General features: G+C 39.0%; 1 protein-coding gene across 14 annotated transcripts in view; it reads right to left on the bottom strand.

Annotated features, from left to right (window-relative positions):
- Positions 1 to 18,126: 18,126 nt before the first annotated feature.
- Positions 18,127 to 23,166, bottom strand: part of FOXP1 (forkhead box P1) — a 632,119-nt gene continuing 627,079 nt past the window's right edge. For 12 of the 14 annotated variants that reach the window (XM_025374733.1, XM_025374736.1, XM_025374737.1 and 9 more), the window contains one exon: positions 19,563 to 22,798. In XM_025374733.1, the coding sequence (XP_025230518.1) occupies positions 22,654 to 22,798 (145 nt within the window). In that variant the 3' untranslated portion in view covers positions 19,563 to 22,653. Of the gene's footprint in view, positions 22,799 to 23,166 lie in introns of all 14 variants that reach the window. The other 2 variants (XM_025374729.1, XM_025374738.1) reach the window with 2 other exon arrangements.

Raw genomic sequence — 23,166 nt, 5'->3', positions numbered from 1 at the left:
TACTTATCTTCCCTTATCATTCTGTATTTTGTTTTTCTAATTTTTTTCCTTTGTGTACATGATCAGTCTTGCCAAAAGTTAATCTTTTTTATCTTTTTAATTTTCTCTACTTTTCCCCTCTGTCTGCTCTTATCTTTAGTGTATCTTACTTCCTCACATATATCTATTTGCTCTATTTCCTTTCTCAACTTTATTTTTGAAGAGTTTTTTTATAGTATAATTAACATAGAAAACTTAACTGCATAAAATGCAGGATTTGATGATATTTTACAAATGTATACACCCATGAGCCAATCACCACACTCAAAAGAATGAACACCTCCACCACACCCAACAGTTTCCTTATGCGCCTTTGAAACTTACTTCTTTCTCCCACCCATCCCAGCATCTTAGTCCACAGGCAATCACTGATCTGCTTTCTGTTACTAGAAACTAGCTTGCATTTCATATAATTTTATATAAATAATAATATATGTACTCTTTTGTATGCCTTTTCTCAGCATAATTATTTTGAGATTCATCTATACTGTTGTATCAAATATAGATATTGTGTCAGTACTTTATTTTTTTGATGCTGGGTGGTTTTTCACTGTATGGATATACAAGTTTGTTTATCCATGGATCTGTTGAGGACATTGGAGTTGTTTCTGGGATTTGACTGTTACACATAAAACTACTGTGATGTTTTGTGTGTGAGTCTTTGTATTGACATCTGTTCTTTTTTCTCTTGGGTCAATACCCAGGAATGGATTATTATATTATGTGGTTGGTATGTGATTAATTTTCAAGAACCTTTCAAAATGTCTTTCCAATGTGACTGCATTATTTTACATTCTCAGCAGTATTGTATGGTATTGTATGAAAGTTTCAGTTCTTCTATACCCTTGAAAACACTTGCTATGACAAGCCTTTAAATTGTATTTATCCTAATAGATATGTAGTGACAACCCATTAAGAGGACTAATAAAACCTTACTTTGCATTTCCCTAATGACTAATGATGTTGAGCATCTTTTCATGTGCTTATTGACCATTTATACATGTTTTCAATGAAGTGTCCAAATCTTTTGCTCATTTTAAATTGGGTGATCTGTTTTCTTATTATTTAGTTATAAGAGTTATTTATATATTTTCGTTACAAGTCCTTTATCAAATGTATGATTTATAAATGTTTTTCCCAGTCTGTAGCGTATATTTTCATTATCTTAATAGTGTCTTTCAAGTAGCAGAAGTTTTTAATTTTGATGAAGTCCAATTAATCATACATTTTTATGATCATTCTTTTAGTGTAGTAGTGTAGTAAGAAATCTTTGCCTAATCCAGCCTCACAAAATTTTTTTACTACATTTTCTTCTACGAGTTTTATAGTTTAATGTCTATTGAGTTTTTGTATGAGGTATGAGATATAGGTAGAAAGTCATTTTGCATACAGATATCCAATTGTTTCAACATGTTTTCTTGAAAGACCATTCTTTCTCTGCTGAATATCATTTACCCTCCGCAAAAGCAAATCAGTTGTCTGTATATATGTAGGTGTATCCTGAGACTCTATTCCCTTCCACTGATCTCTTTGCCTATTTATGCCAGTACAATACTGTCCTGATAACTGCAACTTCATGAGTCTAGCAAATAAGTCATACTAGACCTCCATGTTTGTTCTTCTTTTTGAAAGTTGTTTTGGCTATTCTAGGTCCTACATATTTCCGTAGGAATTTTACAATCAACTTGACAATTTCTATTAAAAGTGTGCTAGGATTTTGATGGGGGAGTGTGTGGAATCTCCTGATTAAATGTGGGATAATTTACACCTTAAGATTAAATATTTCAACTAATGGACATTTATTTAGTTTTTCTTTAATTTCTCCTAGCAATGTCTTACAGTTTCCAGTGTATTTGAATTTCACATATGTAGTTTGATTCATCTCTAGATATGTCATACTTTTTAATGCCATTGTCAATGACATTGCTTTTTAATTTCAGTTCTACCTTGTTCATTGCTAATACACATAAAGTGGGTATTTGTATATCGGTCTTCTATTTTGCAATCTTGCTAAGCTCACTAGTTCTCATTTCTTTCCATAGATTTCGTCAGATTTTCTACATAAAATTTTACTTCTTCCTTTGCAATCTGGGTGCCTTACTGCACTGGATAGTGCAATGCAATGTTGAATAGGAGTGGTAAGAATAGCTTCATGACTGTGAGTTTATAGCTTTCAACAAATTTGGGGATAATTCAGTCATTATTTCTTCAACTTCTGTTTTTTTTTTTTTTTTTGAGAAGGAGTCTCGCTCTGTCACCCAGGCTGGAGTGCAGTGGTGCGATCTCCGCTCACTGCAAGCTCCACCTCCCGGGTTCACGCCATTGTCCTGCCTCAGCCTCCCAAGTAGCTGGGACTACAGGTGCCCACCACCATACCCAGCTAATTTTTTTGTGTTTTTAGTAAAGACGGGGTTTCACCGTGTTAACCAGGATGGTCTTGAACTCCTGGCCTCGTGATCCACCCACCTCAGCCTCCCACAGTACTAGGATCACAGGCATGAACCACCACGCCCAGTCTCTTCAACTTTTTTTTTTTTTTTTTTGAGACAGAGTCTCACTCTGTCGCCCAGGCTGGAGTGCAGTGGCCGGATCTCGGCTCACTGCAAGCTCTGCCTCCCGGGTTTACGCCATTCTCCTGCCTCAGCCTCCCGAGTAGCTGGGACTACAGGCGCCTGCCACCTTGCCCGGCTAGTTTTTTTGTATTTTTTAGTAGAGACGGGGTTTCACCATGTTAGCCAGGATGGTCTCCATCTCCTGACCTCGTGATCCGCCCGCCTGGGCCTCCCAAAGTGCTGGGATTACAGGCTTGAGCCACCGCGCCCGGCCTCTTCAACTATTTTTATGCTTCACTCCTGACTTTGGGGATTCCAGCTACATGTAGATTATGCTGCTTGAAGTTATCTCCCAACTCACTGATGCTCTTTTCTTCCTTCCTTCTTCCTTCTTTCCTTCCTTCTTCTTTCTCTTTTTCTCTCCTTTTTTCTTCTATTCATTCTCTTTGTTTTTCATTTTGGATAGTTTTGATTGCTATGTCTTCAAGTTCATTCTTTTTTTTACAATGTCCAAAGTACCATTAATCACATCCAGTATATTTTTCATCTCAGACCCTATAGTTTTCGTTTCTAAAAATTCAATTTGAGCCTTGTTTTATATATGCTATGTCTTGACTTAAGTTGTTTAACATATGAAACACTGTTATAATAAATACTTTTAAGTCCTTGGCTGATAATTCTAACATCTATGTTAGTTCAAGTTATTGATTCCCCCCCCTCTTCAAATGTGTCATACTGTTCTGTGTCTTTTCTTGCCTGATAATTTTTAATTGAATGCCAGATATGAATTTTACCTAATTGGGTGCAGAATTTTTTACTATTATTATTCCCACAAATACTTCTGAGCTTTGTTCTTGGATGCAGCTAAGTTACTTGGAAACAGTTTGATCTTTTAGAGTCTAGCTTTTAAGATTTGTTAGGTGGTACCTAAGCAATGTTTACTCTAGAGCTAATTAATCCTCATTAATGAGACAAGACCCTTCTAAGCACTCTGATCAATGTCCTGTGAATCTTGAGGTTTTCCAGTCTGGCTTGTGGCAACAGGCACTGTTGCCAGCACTGTGTGAGGGCTGGCTACTGTTTTCCCATCTCTTGGGTTTTCCCTTTCTGTGCTGCAGGCTGCAAACTCTCTCAATGCAACAGTCCCAGCAATCTTTTTTTGGGAGTGGTGTGGAGGGCCAGAAGCAGCAGAAGTCTTCAACTTCTTGAATGAGTTTTTTATGCTCCTTTACTTGCCATCAACTGTTTTTAATGCTATATTTTCCTCTAAGAACAACTCTAGCACTTTTACTATCATTCATTTCTAAGTACTTTTAAATTTTATTATGATTTTTACTTCAGTTAGGGTTGCTTTGTCTCTAGAATTATGAAATGCTTAAACTATCATGTAGGAGAATGCCATTTTTGATACTTATTCTTTTGCATTTTAAGGCTTGCTTTATGAATTAATAAATGCTTAATTTGGGGAATATTCCATGTAAGGCTGAAAACAATACTTTTTTTGTTTGATATACAATTCTCTTCATATACATTTATCTCTATTAGCTTGAGTCTACAGATCAGTTTATTCAGATGTTCTATATTTGTGGTTAATTTTTTTCTTATTGATCCAACACATTCTGAGAGGAGTATAATAAATCTTTCATCTACAGTGTTTTCTTCATTTTTCTCCTTAACTCCAGTTGTTACTTAGTATGTTTTGAGGCTACATTCTTAGATGGATATTAAGCATTCATTGTCATTATATCTTCTTTATCTTTTTTTTTTTTTTTTTTTTTTTTTTTTGAGACGGAGTCTCGCTCTGTCACCCAGGCTGGAGTGCAGTGGCCGGATCTCAGCTCACTGCAAGCTCCGCCTCCTGGGTTTTTACGCCATTCTCCGGCCTCAGCCTCCCGAGTAGCTGGGACTACAGGCGCCCGCCACCTCGCCCGGCTAGTTTTTTGTATTTTTAGTAGAGACGGGGTTTCACCATGTTAGCCAGGATGGTCTCGATCTCCTGACCTTGTGATCCGCCCGTCTCGGCCTCCCAAAGTGCTGGGATTAAAGGCTTGAGCCACCGCGCCCGGCCTATCTTCTTTATCTTATCTTTACCATTATCTCTTATTTATCTCTTATTTCTTTGTCAAGCTTCTAACTTACCTCCTTGCCCATTGTGATTTTTTTCCTCCCTTCTATTGAAATGGTACCAAAAAGTCCTTTTTTTCTCCTTCTGTTGAAATGGTTACCATGTTTTCCTTTGGTTCATTATTTTTTCTTTCTTACTTGTCACTTCATTTTCAAACTCTGTATCCTTTTGTTTGTGTGCTTCTTACAAAGAACATATGCTAGAACTTGTTTTCTCTAACATCAGAGCCTTTCATTTTTGAATTTAACATGTTTATATGTATTGTAAAACCATTTATTAACACTTGTCTTTGCTCTCGTTTCCTGTTTTCTATATACTGTTTTCCTCATCATTTTTCCCTTACTGATGGCTTGAGAGTTCTGCATACAATTTTCATCATTTTGACGGTTACAACTACTTTATTAAGATCCATGTACATTACTGTGCTTCCATATACATTTCTTAAGCCTACAAATAAACTATACATTCTCTGAATAAGACAGCTACCGTGGCTTGCTCTCCCGTCTCTCTTGTTATTCTCTTAGATTACAGCCCCCTTTCCCTGCCACAACACTTGCCTGTTGATGTCATCTGGAAATTTGTTCTGGATTATTAAGATTGTGTGTTGTTTTCATCCCTGCTTTTGTACACAAAAGTAAACTTTTCTATGTTATTTACTTACCTTCATTTAGCAAATATAATAGGATTCATTTTTCTTTTGTTGGAATACTTCCTCTAAGAGTGTTCTCTAAAAGGTCCATGCTGAGGGCTAGGCATGGTGGCTCGTGCCTGTAATCCCAACACTTTGGGAGGCTGAGGCAGGTGGATCACCTGAGGTCAGGAGTTTGAGACCAGTCTGGCCAACATAGTGAAACCCCATATCTACTAAAAATACAAAAATTAGCTGGATGTGGTGGTGGGTGCCTGTAATCCCAGCTACTTAGTTGGAGGCTGAGGCAGGTGAATCACCTGAACCCAGGAGGTGGAGGTTGCAGTGAGCCAAGATCACACCACTGCACTCCAGCCTGGGCAATAGAGTGAGACTCCATCTCAAAAATAAAATAAAATGCCCATGCTGAAAATCTCTACTTTGACTTTATTTTTAAATGATGCTATCTGTCTTTCACAGTAATTGTATTTCTGAGGTGTTTTGTTTTTCCCCCTCTACTTACACAGCCTGTGGTATTCGCTTATCTGGGTAGTAAAGTGGACTCTGGGATAAAGCTGCATCCACACCCTAGGGGGAGGGGTTGGGTGTTTGAGCCCCTTGCCTCACAACAGGTGTGGCTGTATCATATTTTCCACCTCCCTGCGCGCTAAACCCAACCTTCAAGGAATTTGCTTGTGCTTTGACTTTAGACACTACTGTTTTCCAAGAGCACGCTCCCTTAGTGGGATTTTCTGTATATCAAGGAATAGAAGAAGAGAGGAGAAAGAAATGCTTGACGGAGCTTCTTTGCCTGTGTTCCCCACTTTACCTGGGTGCCAGTGCTATTACTTCTCAGTTTCTAGGCTCATATCCACTACTGAGGGCCTCCAGAAGAAAGGTCACCTCCTCACATCATCACTGTTATTTCTCGTTAAGAGTCCTCTTTCGGTACAGATTTCTTTGTCTCTGGCTTAATCCTGGACAACCTAGATCAGGAGCTTTCCATTTTGGAATCCCTCTGAATATATTTGGTGTCTCTGACATTTACCCCAGGTGGGGCGCTGTGTTGGGCACTTCTCAGACCTGAGCTTCTAAGTTGTAGCTATCTTTGCTCCAAATTTTGCTTCCTACCTCTTCATCAAACTCTGTTCTTTATGGTTGGAGACATTGCTTTCCATCCTGCTTTCCCACTCGGAGGTTCATAGAATAAATTCTGTTGGGGATTTTGAGATGATGTTCACAACTCTTCCCAAAGTCTAAGTCCAGAATCTCCAAGCCTCAGCTCTCAAGGCACAAATTTATGCTTTTCAGAATTTCAAATATAGTATTGTCAGACTCAAACCATGGCTCTTGTGAAATTTGTATGCACTATGGATTGTGTTTAGAAGAAATTTTATTTTGCTGGGTCTTCTAGGCAACCCCACAGCCTTCAATGGCTTCACTTCAGGAAAGATGTGTAGGAAGAAGTTGATGCAGGAAGAAGGCATTTGACCTCCTTATGGACCTCAGCTACAAATAAGTTCAAATAATTTGTATTAACCTAAAAAAGTTGTCATCTTTCGAAACTATCCCCAGGGCAATCATGTAGGTTTTTCTGCTTACCGCTTGACATTTCCTTTCTCTCTAATGCTGATTGTGTTGATGATTATTTATTAGTGGGGCCTGAGATTTCTCCCTGAGCAGAGACACCCTTAGAGTAGCTGAGGTCCGTAAAGAGGTGAAATGCCTTCTTCCTGTGCCAACTCAGCAGACATCTTTCCTGAAGTGAAGCCATTGAACGCTGTGGGATTGCCTAGAAAAGACCTACCAAAATAAAATTTCTTCCAGACACAATCTATAGTGCATAAAAATTAATCAAGTCCTACCATGACTTGCTTTATTCATAATATTTAATGGTCATGTAATAGGAGTTTTTATTCAGCAGTTAAAGTTCATAAGTGTGGGTTTTACATGGAGATAGGTATTACGCTGATGGTTTAATTACACACCTTTTTGCACACCAAAGGAAATGGGTTATGCATGTTTTGTAATTAAGAAGGACTTCTGAGACAGAATGAACCTAGGGTCAACTGATCTTTTTGAAAATGTTTATTTTTAAATTAGTAACTCTGAAAACGTTCAACCTTGGAAATAATACTTGAGATTAGAAGTTGTATGTGTGTGTGTGTGTGTGTGTGTGTATACATAGACAACATTCTCTTTCTCTCCCCACCCTCCACACACAATTTTTCTAGTTCTCATGTTAAAAATTAAAGTTTTTTTTTGTTTTACGAACTTAACACTGAGTAGTTATAACAATCTCCTTTAAGGCTCGCATAGGAGATATTTTTCCCAAGGACATCAATTTTAAGTTCATTAAGCAAGTCACCTGGTGTTGGGCCAAAAATGAGTGATCTGAATCTCTAAATTTTTGATTTGGAGAAATCCAAACTATTCAATTTCTCCAAATTAGATTCCATTTTCATGGGACAAGGATTTTCTATTTTCTCTGTGTTACTGAGACTGAAATATAATGGACTCTTTCCTGCCCTTACCTAACACACACCCCTGCATGTACCCAGCTCTGACCTCTGAACTCCAGGCTCCTTTAGTCAGCTGCCTATTCAACATCTGTAGTTGGTTAGAAAGCCTCATGGGCTTAAAAGTCCAAAAGAATCTTCTGCTATTACTTAAAACCTATTTATCCTACAATCTCAGATTAGCACATGGCAACCCTATTGTTTCAGTTTATTGCACCAACAAATTTGGGGTCTCCATTGACCCTTTCCATCTCTCACACCTGACACCACATTCAGCAGCAAATTCCATCAAGTCTTTTTTCAACATAAAATGTCTTCTTGCCATCTGTCATCTCTACTGCTACCCTGTTGGTCCCAGCCACCCTCTCTCTCATAAGGGACCCCTCTTCTTCCACATCTACTTCCCTGCGTTTACTCTGCAGCAGCCAGTGGGCTTCTCTAAAAATTCACATCAGTTGATGTCATACTTGTGCTCACAACCCACCAGTGGCTTTCATCTACCCAGAGGAAAATCCAATGTCCTCACAATGAGGCCAATGCTACGGTGTCACCTGCTCCCATAACCTCCTACTACCCTCTTCCGCACTCTTTTTGCTCCAATCTCATAATTTTTGCCTCTTTGTTCTCCTCTGCCTGGGACGTTCTTCTCCATGATATCCACCTAGTTTGCTTCCTTCAGACCCTTGTTCAAAAGTCACCTCCCCATTGAGGCCTTTACCATGGCAACCACTCTACCAGCCCACTCCCCAGTGCTTTCTGTCCCCCTTCCCTGCTCTATTTTTCTACCAACCACTTTTCATCTAATTTATTATTGTCTGTTTCCCCTCTCTAGAAAGTAAGTTTCAGAAGGAAGGGATTTTTTTCTGCTTTGTTTACTGTTGAATCCCCAGAGCCTGACAAGGTGTCTGACATGCAGTAGGCATTCACTGTAACTGCTTGCTAAATCAATAGTCTAACTCTAAGGTATCACTAGATTATAGCCATTTGAGGGCCACGACTTACATCTTTCAATGATGTTGAACATCATAAGTAACACAATGCTTAACATTACCGGGGTAGTGGACAACTATTCTTTTGACCTCCCGGGCAATACTGTTTTTTTAGGGGAACAGTTTTACCCCCACTCAATGTGATTCTGGTGAGGCTGGCAAATATATGTCTTGCAGACATGGCCACTTGGAAGACACACCCTTCCCCACTGTTGTTGGTCATTGTGATTGTCTAAGAGTGCAATACATGACCCAGGTTGGGCCAATCAGAGTCCTTCTCTAGACTTTCCCAATGGTGAGAACGGGGGACATTGACTTTGGGTCCACAGGACAAGGCACTACTTGTGGTCATCTTCTTTCCTTCATAGAGGAAACCAGGGACAATATTCAAAATATTCAACAGCTTTTATGGCATGGGCAGCAATCAGTCAGAATGAGACAATGATCCCCCAATATAGGTGCGTACAAACTGAGTCTCAGCTGTAGAAACACACTTGTGGTGGGAGAGTGTGAGGCTTTTACACAGACACAGGCAGTCCTTGGGGCAGGATGGGTGGAAGGGAGAGAGATGGGGAATATTTAATTAGTGGGGAAGGAAGCACATAAGATATGTGCCACCCTTTGGGTTCATTCTCTGTGTGTCTCATTGTCTTGCTCTTTAGCATATTTTGTGTCATATTCTTTTTTTTTTTTTTTTCGAGACGGAGTCTCGCTCTGTCACCCAGGCCAGAGTGCAGTGGTGTGATCTTGGCTCACTGCAACTGCTGCCTCCTGGGTTCAAGAGATTCTCCTGCCTCTGCTTCCCAAGTGGCTGGAACTATAGGTATGCATCACCATGCCCGGCTAAATTTTGTGTTTTTAGGAGAGACAGGGTTTTGCCATGTTGTCCAGGCTGGTCTCGAATGCCTGACCTCAGGTGATCCACCCACTTGGCCTCCCAAGGTGCTGGAATTACGGGTGTGAGCCACTGCACCTGGTCTTGTGTCATATTCTTAACTGACATGTTTATTTAATACCAGAGAGACATTTTTTGGGGAAAAAAAACCCCACCACTTTTGGAGGCTGTGTTTAAGTGTAGTGACCCCCTCTCTCTGCTTAGCTGTGATTCTGCATTTGAGCCCTGCATCTAGTGACGCTTCAAGCCAAGTTGCCTCTGATCAAGCCATGAGACAAATGATATAAAATTCATCCAAGTCATTTTTCTATGACCTGGATCAACTATCCCTTTTAGGCATTTTGGATTATGTTGAATTTTCTTAAAGCACAAAATGGTCATTTTATCTCTGTTCTAGCCCCAAAGAGGTGTCATTCTTAGCCCTGATACCAGTGTATTTGGGAGTCTTAGTTTTATCTGCAAAACGAGAGAAGTATAATTTAGAACATATATTTGGTGTGCCGCATGGTTCTTTCTCAGGAAGCCGTGATAATGAGTGTGCTAGCCCTTGCTTTTGCCTTGAGCATCATCTACCCTATGTTGTCTCTGACATTTGAAGCTCTAGCCATATAGGCCCCCTTTTAGGTCCTGGAACTTGTAATGTCTCCTCCTGCTATGAGGCCTTAATGCACGTGGTTCCCTTTGTGAAATGCCCCCCATCCCAGAGTACATTCATTAGGACTCTTTGGTTATAACAGACAGAAAATCAACTCAAACTGGCATATGCAAGAGAATTTATTGGCTCACATAATCAAAAATCTAGGTATATATCTCTAGCTTCAGGAATGGCTGGATCCAGGGACTCAAGTAATGTGATTAGTATTTGGTGTGTAGGTACCTCTGTTTCTTGTTTCCACCTTGGGGTTTAGTCTCCCTTCTTGGCTTTCCATCTTGGTCTTGGTCTCAGATCTAAATCTTGTTCTTAGCTTCTACCTTTGTTTCTTTCTCTTTCATTTCTGTTTTCCTCTTTTTCCTTTCATTGAGGTCCACCCTTCCCATATTCTAGCTTCAGGACCATGTCCTAGTCTACCAATAATCATTTCAGGAAGAGTATTTATTACAACAATTTTAGTAAAAGTCATGGGATTAAATCTGAGCAGTCAGGCTAACGGTGACAATCCTATTGAAGCAATACTGACAGATAGAAGAGTAGCTCCTCAAATGAAAAATAAGGGTGCTATAATGGAAGAAAATGGGAATGAACGCAGGTAACCTAAGTCATTGAAATCCACCTAGCTGATTCTTACTCATCTTTCACATCTTAACTCAAACATATTCCCTGATTCCTCCTTGTCAGAGCACATCTCTGTGTATTGCAACTTCTTGTAACATATTTCTCTGTGAAACTGATTAATGCCTGGCTCCCAGCTAGACTGTAAAATACACAAAGACAGGCTGGTTGATTCCACCCCCCTTCAAAATTCTACCCCATTTATTGAGAATGTATTCTATAGCCTACTCTTTACATACATATACTGTCTCATTTAATCATTATCATGATCTTGTAATGTCAGAATTTTTGCTGAAGCTCACAGAGGTGTAAATAAATTGCCAAAAGTTGTGCAGTCATCAAGAGGCCAGGGAAACTGCATTCCACTTGTCTGGCTCCAGTTCCAGGCCTGTCTCTCCCAGCCCCAGCTTCTCTCTTTCTCTGCCAGGCATGCTCAGGGTGTCCCCACCGTGAATGGGACAGAGTGAGTGTTGTCGTCAAGGAGCTCACAGTTGCTCCCTGTGTTCCTCCAGGGATGCTGGATCCCAGCTAAGGCATGAAATTGTGGATATAAATGTTTTTCTCTACCTATTCGCAAGACTTCTAATGTAGGTACCTTATTACATTACACAGACTCAAGGAAGGTGAAGCGCTATTCACCATTGCAGTCAGGACTAGAAATATTCCTCTTTGAGGTGAGGCAAGCCATGAAGACACCATGATATCCCAGTAGATACCCAACAGACAGAGCCTGCAATTCAGTCTTGTTCCACTCTGGGGCATGGTTCTCCTGACGCTGTATTTAACTGTGGGCATGACAGCCTATATAGGGCTCACATTTAGATGGTTTTTCTCCACATTATTTGATAACTTCATAACATTTTTTTTTAAGACGGGATCTCAGTCACCCAGGTTGAAGTGATACGGAGTCACCCAGGCTGGAGTGGATATGATCTTGGCTCACTGCAATCTCCGCCTCCTGCGTTCAAGTGATGATTCTCCTGCCTCAGCCTCCTGAGTAGCTGGGATTACAGGTGTGTGCCACCACGTCCAACTAATTTTTGTATTTTTAGTATAGATGGGGTTTCACCATGTTGGCCAGGCTGCTCTCGAAATTCTGACCTCAAGTGATCCACCTGCCTCAGCCTCCCAAAGTGCTGAGATTACAGGCATGAGCCACTGTGCCTGGCCTGATAACTTCATAACATCTTAAAAAATCGATGTCAATGGCTTTGTTTTAAAGCTATATTATTATGTGAGCATATTTGGTACCTTTGTATAAAACCCTTTATTAAGAGGCTCTCTGGAGGTGGTAGCAGGACCAGGGCTAATAGATGTGGCTGTGGAAGTAAATATTATCTCCCTGGGTTCTTCTCCATGCAACCTTGAGCACATCACTTAGAAGGCCCCAGCATCAGGCCGGGTGTGGTGGCTCACACCTATAATCCCAGCAGTTTGGGAGGCCAAAGCAGGCAAATCACCTGAGGTTGGGAGTTCGAGATCAGCCTGGCCAACATATAGTGAAACCCGTCTCTACTAAAAAATACAAAAATTAGCTGGGCATGGTGGCACACACCTATAATCCCAGCTACTTGGGAGGCTGAGGCAGGAGAATCACTTGAACCCGGGAGGTGGAGGTTGCAGTGAGCTGAAATTGGGCCACCCTACTCCAACCTGGGAGACAGAGCAAGACACTCTCTCAAAAAAAAAAAAAAAAAAAAAAAAGGAGACCCCAGCATCCTCATCAGTAAAATGCTGCTGACCATTCCCCACCTTGCAGGTTCAGTGTGAAAATTTGAGAAATGATATTTGGTTTGGTTGGCTATGAAATACAATGAAATAGTTTACACAGGCAGGCTTTGGCATCTGATTGCAAAGGTTCAAATCCTACCTCTACTCTTCCTAGCAGCATGTTTGTTCATTCATTCAACAAACGTGAGCATCGATTCCTGGTCTTCATGCTGGGAATGCAGCAGGGAACCACAAGGGCAAGGTCTCTGCCCTTGTAGTTGGAAGGGAGATGTGAGTAAGCAAAGACACAAATGAATATACAATGTTGAGAAGGGATAGGTGCAATGGAAACAAAGGCCGGGGGGTGGGGCATGGAGTAGGGAGTAGAGTGGGCCATGAGAGTGCCATTTACCCTGCATGGTTGGGAAAGGCTTCTCTGCTGGGATATTGGAGTAGGGGACCTGCAGGGAGAGGGAGGGTGTGAGCCACAGAGACAGCCAGGGAGAGAGCATTCCTGGCAAAGGGAAGAGGAACTTCCAGCCCTGAGGCAGAGCATGCTTGGTGGGTTCAGCATATATTTTTTAAATGTTTTTTGCCTCCCTCTGCCTCTCATACCCCAGGTCCTTTTGCCTCTCATACCCCAGGTGCCTTTTGCCTCTCATACCCCAGGTCCTGCCAGAGTGCTATTCCCTCTGCTTAGAACTTTCCCTCCCTCCCTCTAGTCGGCAGAGGCTTTGGGTTTCAATTAAACCTTGCATGTTCCAGGAGGCTTCCCTGATGGTCCCCAGTGGAAGCAGGCAGTCTTCCTGTGTATTCCTGTACTTGCCCTCTCATTAGCACTGCGTGCACTGCAACTTCTCCCTGTGAACCATTAGGTACAAGGAGGCCAAGGCTGTGTTTCTCTTATTCTGAGCTGTAGATCATTTAATGCCTTTAATGCTTCTTTGTGGGTGAGTAGATGGATGGATGAATAGATGAGTGGATAGAAACATGCATGCTAGTGAAATTTCCTTCCAACAGGATTTGATAAGACTATTTCAGAATATTGGTTGAAATATGAAGTGCCACACAACTCTTTTATGCTGAGACCATGGATTTCATCAAGAGAAGTCCCCAAGGGAGAATATGTTATTAAAATTTTAGAACTTTAAAATTGGAAGAAACCCTTTTCATCATTTAAATATCCTCAATTAACAGAGGAAGCTGAGGACCAAAGAGATGAAGTAACTTTGCTAAAGTCACCCAGTTTCTTTTGGTTAGGGCTGGAACTGGTAGCCTGGTATTTGGATTCTCTAGCGTTTGATTTCAGAGTGTGCTGGGCACCATCTACTTCTAGGATCCCAGGATCGAAACACTGAATGGATCATGGATCCATTGATGGAAGGAGCTGTGCAGGGGTGGGAGGGACTGCTAGGCTGTGTTCTTGAGGTGAGTGTTTTTAGATGTGATGCATTTTGTGGGAAGGAAATCACTAGTTTATGTATATGGCTTCTAAACCCTTCAGCCCAGCTGAATACTTTAAAAAATTATTTATGTTTTTTAGATTCAGGGGATACATGTGCAGTTTTCTTACACAGCCAGTGGAATACGTCTAAAGAATTTAAATTTCTGGTCAAATAATGCTCTGACCAGTTTGGCAGACTTTTTTTTTTTTCCTATCCATAGAGTCCTAAAGTAGCAAGCTTGATTTGAAAATAAATTATTAGTAAACATTTGAAAATGTGAAACAAATTATTCCCCAAACACTTAGCTCCTTCTTTCAAATACACACTTGAAAAATGCTAAGAATCTATTCTGCGAGAACGCTTGAATCTCTCCCTAAATCATAACACGGGTAAACTTAGCGAAATATTTTTACAATTTTATTAGAGGTTTTAATTCACTGCTTTATCTATCTCTGTTAGACTGCAAAATAGCTTTAAATATTCAAGTGGTAATTAATGAATCTTTTATGTTGCAAATCAAACATTTTTCATCTGTGCACTGGTGGAGTAGCAGTGAGGAAGGATTTAAAGTCATTGTTCCCCCCTCTTCCACACTGGTGACCAGCGTCTACGTTATGTTTTGGGGAAAGTGGGCTTGTATTCCCTACCCAGTGGGGCGAATGCTCAGTGTGGTTGATGTCTTCTGCTGTCTTTTGGGAGGTCAGGATTTCTTGACATGTTTCTTGCCAGAGACATTCCCAAGTAGATGGAAAGTCTTTGAATGTGGAATTTTTGCTTGAGTGCAAAATAATAAAAAGCATGTGTATGTTAAAAAAAAAAAAAAAAAAAAGGATCAGCTTAATGGCAAAAGAGCATTGGCTTACATTAATATTCTATTACAGTAAAAACTTCTATTTAATAAATTTTCTCCAGACTTTTTTCCTCCAGAATCTCACATATTTTTCTAAGTGGCATGCCAACCTAAAGTAAGTATATATGATACATTTGATTTATGTTAAGTCAATAGCGTGCAAAAGCCATTTGAAATTGTATTTTAAGTGTAGAAATATAAACCCAAGGAAACACGTATAGTATCCTATATTGAAAAGGGGAAAAAGGGTTAGCTTTTCAGGGGCTGAAATGCCTTGTAAATATTATTCTATTTAGAAGATATTTTTAAAATGCGGCGTTTTACGTCAAATAGTAAGAAAGCAAGTCTGAAATCCTGCAATTTAGTTTAAAACCCAAAATCAAGCTGGTATTAAAGACTTCATATAAGAAAATAGTTTTCCTTTTCTCTCTCTGTCACTAATGAGAAATGAGCCAGTGAAAGCAGCCCTTGAGAACTTTCACAAAGGACTGACAAATTCTTGATTGGATGCCATATCGGCCACCCTGTGCTGTTCTATGGCCCTAATTAATACTGGGCTTGGTGACATTTATGTATCAGAGCAATAAGCTAAACAGGAAACAATTTATGTCACCTAAAGCTTTTTAACAAATCGATGCAACTATTTGTAATTGCTTGTTTCACAAGATTAAAAGTGCTAAGGCCTGATCTTCGCCCACGGATTTGTGGTCAACATGACCTGTGCTTCCGTTGTTTAAAAAAAAAAGAAAGAAAGAAAGAAAGAGTTGGTGATCAGCACCGACTTCCATCAAGTAATCCATATTGCTAATATTTCTGGAATTTTAATGTAGTTACAATTTATAGCCGATCAAATGTGGTTACCTAAATTGCTGTTGCTAGTAGACAGTTTAACTGTCTTTATTAATTACAGTATAATTTAATGTTTGAGTACCGGCACTTGTGTTGGTCATTTTTACAGCTCGAGCAGTTATCTTCCTTATGACGAACCATTTTAGCATTTTCAATGGAAATTTGCTAATATGATGAGTGATAAAAATGTCACATGCTGGTAAATAATGATTATTGCTTTGGCTGAAATTAATTCTTGAAAGGCCGGTTACCTTCAAATTAACATTTTAACTTGAAGCTTGTCTTTTTCCCTTCACAATATTTTCAATATAAACCAAAAAAAAAAAAAAAAAAAAAAAAGGACCGTTGATAATTTCAAATGTGTGTATATAGGTATTTTGGTACTAGGCATTGAATGTCATTTTACAATCAAAGTGGAAATAAGACAACATTGGGTTTTGTTATTTTAAAAAATAAAATACAGTTTAAAAATAAATATAAGTAGGTTATATCTAGAGATGGTGTTCTAATCCAAATATTGTCCCACAGTTAAAACCGTGTTTTTGTATGTAACTTAATTTCCCTCCAATGTGAATTTTGTCTTAAACCTTTCATCAGTCAATTCCTTAAATGAAGGTTTGAGACACCCAACTTCACACTATTTGAATAAAGGATACTTTTATTTGATTCAACTACAATGAAGATGAAAGATAAATTGTGATTACTACCCTACACATAAATATGTAATATCATCAAAGACAAAAATCTAATAAGAAAGACTCATTATACTTTGTTTTTCTCTCTTTTGGGGGGGAGGGAGAGGTGGTTACTATTATGAAGCTGCCTGTGTTGGTGTGAAATTAGTCTTAAGAGTTTTATGTTCTTTATATAAAGGCGCCTATTTATAAGAAGAGCCAATATTTTGGGTTTGCTGCCTCGTTTATGAGAGTGACAAGCCTGAAATAAATATGTAAAAGAGTGTTCCTGCTTGAGAACAATTCCTGAAATATAAGTTAAAATGTACTATGCCTCAACCAGCAAAATCTTCACTAACATATAGTCATACTTGGTTTAGGTCCTCCAGTTTATTAAAAGAAGTATCTGTACATTTTTTAATTTTACTAAATGTATATGCTGTAAGCAGTATTTAGGTTTAAGCCTGGTAACAACAGGAATTTGAATTAACCCTAAGATTATAGTCTCAATAGCCAGGTGAGAATGAAAGGTTCAAAATGTTTTGCTAATTATGAGACTATGGGATTTCTAGGTAGGGCATAATTGTTAATTCAAAGAGGACACTAGTTTGCAACTTAATAGCAAAATCTATTTGTTAAAAAAACACACACAGACGACACATACACACAACCTTCCTAATACATATGGGCTTTTGAAAACAACGCTGGGAAAGAATGTTCACTTGTATCCTCAGCATCGGTGGGTGTTTTGCAGAATAAAGACTGGGAGGTTAATTTTCAGGTCATCCTTTGCCCTGCATTATGTGCTCTGAATTATATATGTAATGGTTTTATGTTACCATGGTTTGGCCACTTAAAATACTGCTTTCATACTGGCAATTTAATTTTTACTGAAAGATGATGCTCAAATTCATTAATCCCTACGATATATACTGTCGAGTAATATTAAAAAGAAACAGCAAATTTCCTAAATGCATGTAATTTTTTTTTTTTAAATCTCAAAATTAAGATGGTTTTTCTGGAATATTTAGGTACTGAAGTTCTGTTTTCTTCAATGAATATAATTATCTAGCATACTTTTGATAGAATATTTTTATAAAATTGTTCTAATCTAAGCATTTATCATTATATGCAAAAAGATTTCTTGATGAGAATATTATAGACGGTGCATGTTTTTGACATTAGCATTTTATTTGGATGACTAATCTTGCAGATGTGAAATTTTAATGAATTATTCATGAAATTTCCTTCCTCTGAAATTTTAGTTTGCTCTTAATGCTAGTTATTAAACATTTTGTTTTTCTTTATAAAATTTGATGAAAAAAATAAGGGTGTGCCTCCCCAAGAGAAAAGATAGCATCTCTTGCACTTTTTTTTAACTTCCCAATTCTCTAAGTGGATACTTTCACTTGGAAATCCTGAGGGTAAGAGCTTCAGCCTTCCCTGATGATGAAAGCTTTCAGTGAAGATTGATTTTAATTCTGCATTGGAAGCAGCTGGTGATAAACTTAAGGCATATGCCTAACATACAATATCAGCAGGTCAGAAAGGGAAACAAACTTAGGCTGTGGCGACTTTTACTACCAGTGTGAACAACCAGCATTTTTATTGCATTTGAGAATGCTATAATGTCAGTCATTAGTACTGACTACACAACATTTTTTTTATTGTCTGTATCCGCAGACATGGAATGATGGAATTACAGTTGATGTCAAGGAATGAGTTTCTTTTATGCCTTATCAAAACAAAACAAAACAAAACAAAAAAATTCTTGTTACTGGCAGCACATATACATGAAGCACCATGCTCACAGTCCAGACTGTATCATCTTCATCAAGGCTTATGGGTAGCAGAGATTGCATGAGCTACACTGGGCCCAAGAAATGCCTTCAGCATTGTAAATCTGATTCTCAGGATAAAAAAGCAAAACTGACTTTGAAGACATCCAAAATCTCAGAAGGCTATGTCATTAACCAAAAGGTACCCAAAAGATTCAAAATCTGAATAAGCACATCTTCTTTGTGCCTCTGGAAACGGAGCTCAGCTGGAATGTGGAAAAGAGAGGAAATATTTTTCAACTGTTTTTTTTTCATGAGGAAAAAAAAAAAAAGCTAGTGATTTACAGCATATCTTGGGTTAAGAATCCAAGGTTTTCTTTACTAGGTCTGACGGGATGCTGGGGATGGTGTTAGAGCTGTCCAAAGGTGGCAGGGCTGGCGGTAACTCTTCATGTATGTACATAAGCCTTGATACTCCATTTTGCGGCTGGTCCAAGGTGGCAGCCTTACTCATCTTACAAGACAGACTCTAGGGACAGGTAGGTTGGATCCTCATTCCTGACAGTGCATTTGTCTGACACACGGGACTACCTCCCTAATGTATGCTTTTCTTTGAGAAAAAAAGTAACAAATTTTCTTTACATCTTGGCACCTTGTAAAGTTTTTTTTTTTTTTTTATACAAAAGTTCAATAGTTTTGACACTCCCCATTGTTAATCACTACTTCACTGATAAACTTGGAAAAGTGTGACCCTGGAATTTCATCATGCAAAATATTTACTGCAGCAGGAGAAAACATTTTTTAAACATTTTTTTTTTCTTTTCAAATGTATGAACTTGTTTAAGATAGCCAGAAAGGCAGTGGTAGGATAAACACAACGGATAGGAATGTATCAAAAAACAGATTAACACACACGCACACGTGCGCGGGCGCGCACGCACATACACACACACACACACACACACACACACACCCTGTACAAAATGCTCCAATCAATGAGAACAGAAAAAAAAGAAATCTTCAACTATGTTACAATTTAAAAGCAGAAAAAAAAAGTTAGGGAGTTTCTCCCTCCCACATGTCAGGAAATGTCATCCAATATTCTTAAAGCAAGGATAACTAAATAAAATACATGTGCAGCATATTCTGCAATTCCATTACATACAGTAGTTTTTTTTCCAAAGCTATTTTTTTTTTTAGTATCGTTAATATAAAGCAGTTGCACAAAAAGCAAAGGTGTTTTGACAAACAGGTGTATGCATTTATTCCTTTTTAGGAACAATATCTAAAAAAAGAACCGCCCTCTGCCCTCCCCCAAAAAAGACAAAGATTCACACAGACACATCGGGATATATGTACAACATAATAAACCCCATCCTAAAGAAGCAACTGGGATAACCCCCAGGGGATACAGAATCGGAATTGTAAAAATCATAGTGAAGTTTGCTTGCTGTAAAGCCTGAGAATTTTTTTTTTCAGTTGGTTCTTCTGCAAGGCTGTGATACCTGCAAAGATATGTAAAATCTAATTTTTCTTTTTTTTTTTTTTTGCTACAGTCTTTAGACTAAGCATGCAAGACATACGACTAAGTGCAACTGAGTGAAATGTTTTTTTTTTTTTTTTAATTTTAATCATTCCCTAAAGGTTTGAACTGAGGTATGCGTACTAACAGTTTCTCATGCTGTTATCTTTACTCATGTCTAGCTACACATGCTGAGAATGAACTAATCTACCAGATTTTTATCCTCTTTTGAATACCAAACTAACCAGCAACCACTCAGTTTAGAAGCACAGGGCCCCCTTCCCATGACCCTGTCTGGCTACTGCCTGCACATCATGAAGCTGCCTGGAAAAGTTTTTTTTTTTTTTTTTTTTTTTTTTTAAAGTCTTGCGTGACCACAGACTGCCCTTTATACAGAAAGCAGAGTGAAGCTTCAAAAGTAACTGCCAGAGAAGTTTTTGTACCAAGCTTATGAGTGGATGGGAGTGTTACTTTTCTTTAAATGAAAAATGCTGACCAAAGCCTAATCGGAAAAAAAGGAAAAATTAAAAAAACAAACTGAAGGATATATGCCAAGATAAACCAAAATTAATACAGTGATCACAGCACAGTTCTTAAACAAAAGTGGCATACAATCTAAAAACATCTCTTCTTCTAGAAATATTATTATGTGATCTAGTTCAATTATGGAAGCTTTTCTGTTCTGACTCTAAACTGTCTCCTTTATTGGATACTCTAAATTGCAGTGGCATACATTCATTTTTTTTGAGATGGGACTGCCTTCCTTCTGTAGCTCCTTTAATATTGTGTCCTATTTTTATCTGCAGTAGTCCCATAAAATCTCTTTAAGAGAATGAGTTTTGGTCTCTGTAGAGGTACACAAAAAGAAAAAGGAAAAATACTAGAAAAAAGTAACAACTTTGGTTCGATTATCTACTTGGTCTTCTAAATTTACGATGAAGGAGCAGTTCTCTTTCTCAGGTTGCAATAGCCTATCGCTTGTCATTTGCCTCTAAATTCTTTTGCCTCCTTTGATCAACAATAAGAGGATATTTGGCTTCATCAGATAAAGCATAAAACAGAGAACATAATTTACCTTTGTGTAATATCTTTGGTAATTTTAGAAAAAAAGGTACAAAGAATATAAATTAAGCTTCGAAAGGCTCTCAAACTAAAAAAAAACTATAGTCCTATATAAATAAATGACAGGAAAGTGGGTGCAGAGTGGAAGTGTGGAGGGGTTCTAAGGACTGAGGTTGTACTGACCTGTAACCATCACATTCTGCATACCATGTTTGGGACCCCCAAAGCCCAGGGCCTAATGATATCTTCTATGAGTTTTTGTGATACTGGGTTGGTGACATAATATTGCATAACAAACTGCAGTACCAAATTTGCATATTTGAAATTGACACTTTAGCATTTGCTGAATTCAGTCCTCATTAACTCCCTTAACAAGTTCAATCTGAAATCGAATTTGTATTCAAACCGTTTAATGCCACCAAGTAGGTTTGAACTAATGTATAAACTCAGTGCCGTTGCCACCCCTACTTTCAGGGCAGCTGCTCAGGGAAACCGGGGTTTTGGCCATTTTGCAAACAAAACCAACCCACACTCGTTATCACAGAGGGCCCAAGGCCCATGGCAACTTGGCTCCACAAGGGAGAGCCTTCCAAGGCCATATTGTCAGTCTAATTACTATTAGTTTTCTTAATTTTTTTTTTTCAGTGCTGCCTATGTTTCCTCGTGCTGGTAGAATGTGGTGGCATTTATTAAGAATGATGGTTGCTGCAAAAAAAAAAAAAAAAAAAAAATTCCAAAACACCCCTCCCCCAGCCACCCCCAATACTGTGCGTGGAATGAATTGGCATTGTTCCTAGAGTATGTCTCTCTCTCTCTTTTTTTTTTTTTCTGTCATTCATTCTCTTTCTGGCAGGACGTCACGTCTGTGTGAGAGGGCCTTCATGTGTAGAGTGCAGCATTTGGGACCTTTTTGAAAAAGACCAAAACGGAATGTTTTCTGACTTTAGAGAAACATGGTGATGTCTGAAGGAAGATGGAATGAGTGACAGAAAGCTACAAACGAGAAATGACATTCAGCTTTGTATAATAAAAACACCTATTAACATTCATCACAAGGTACAGAAAACTTTAAGCCTCCAAGAGGCCATCGGCCCAAATGGAGGCCTGAGGTCAGAACTTAAAATGGTATAGTAGAAGAAAAAAAAATAAAAGCAATACATTAAAAAGTTTGGGATAATTATTTTTTAACCCCTCCCCCCAATACACACACAAAGGCCTTCCCCATCCCAACTGGAAGCAAAAAAAAAAAAAAAAAAAAATGGAGTAAAGGCAGTGATAATCAACATGCAGTACTGTGCAAATAGGTCGTCCATTGGAATCCTTAAATCCTGGGCAAAGGCTTGGTCTGCAGCTTAGGTGCACAAGCTCCGTCGGGCGTCCTCAGTGTCCAACGTTGGCAGGACTGCAGTTCAAAGTCTGCTGCTAAAAGTGAATCAGTTTAGCAAATTTACAACACTGATGTTGACGGTTAAGAGAGGAAAATCCCAAGTACCAAACAAGTCCATCCAATGCACAGAGTACAAATTCCTTTTTTCAACAAAAAGTAGAAAAATCAAAAATACTCCCAAATGGGGTTCTTGATGGCACTAAGAGTTAACACATTTCAGAGTTGTCAAAATGTAGTGAAAATCCTCCAGACTGTACAACAAATGGAGAACAATTTCACTGCTAACTTTTGACGTGTTTTGTTTGTTTTGTTTTTTCCTTTTTCCAATCTTCACTCTCGGGGTTGGCCCGCCCCGATATTCACTCCATGTCCTCGTTTACTGGTTCATCTTCGTAATCTCTGTCATGGTCAAAATCTGGACTGTGGTTGGCTGTTGTCACTAAGGACAGGGGCCCTTCAGCTTCCTCTGGATCGAGGGGCTCTTCTTTGACGTGTACAGGATGCCTGGAATAAATATGCAGAGGTTCAGTGAGGGTACTTCCCAGCCCACTGCAGCTCAGGTGCACTGAAAAGTTTGGGGCAACAGAAAAGCCTCACTGTAGAACTAGAACTCTGTCCAGTATTGTCGCCTTTAGCCACACGTGGCTCTTTAAATTGAAATGAACGAAATCTTACTACAATTTAAAATTCAGTTTCTGAGTTGTGTTAGCTGCGTTTGACATGTTCAAAGGCCCCATGTGACTAGCGGTTAATTCTGGCCAGCACAGAGACAGAACATTTGCATCACTGCATAAAGTTCTCCTGGGTAGTGCTGCTCTGAGTCACTAGTCTCTGGACAGGTGCGGGCCTCTCCTCCCTGGTGGCATTTCTCA

This window comes from Theropithecus gelada, chromosome 2 (assembly GCF_003255815.1).
Source record: "Theropithecus gelada isolate Dixy chromosome 2, Tgel_1.0, whole genome shotgun sequence".
In the NCBI taxonomy this organism is placed as follows: domain Eukaryota; kingdom Metazoa; phylum Chordata; class Mammalia; order Primates; family Cercopithecidae; genus Theropithecus; species Theropithecus gelada.
This window is presented reverse-complemented; position numbering and strand designations above follow the sequence as displayed.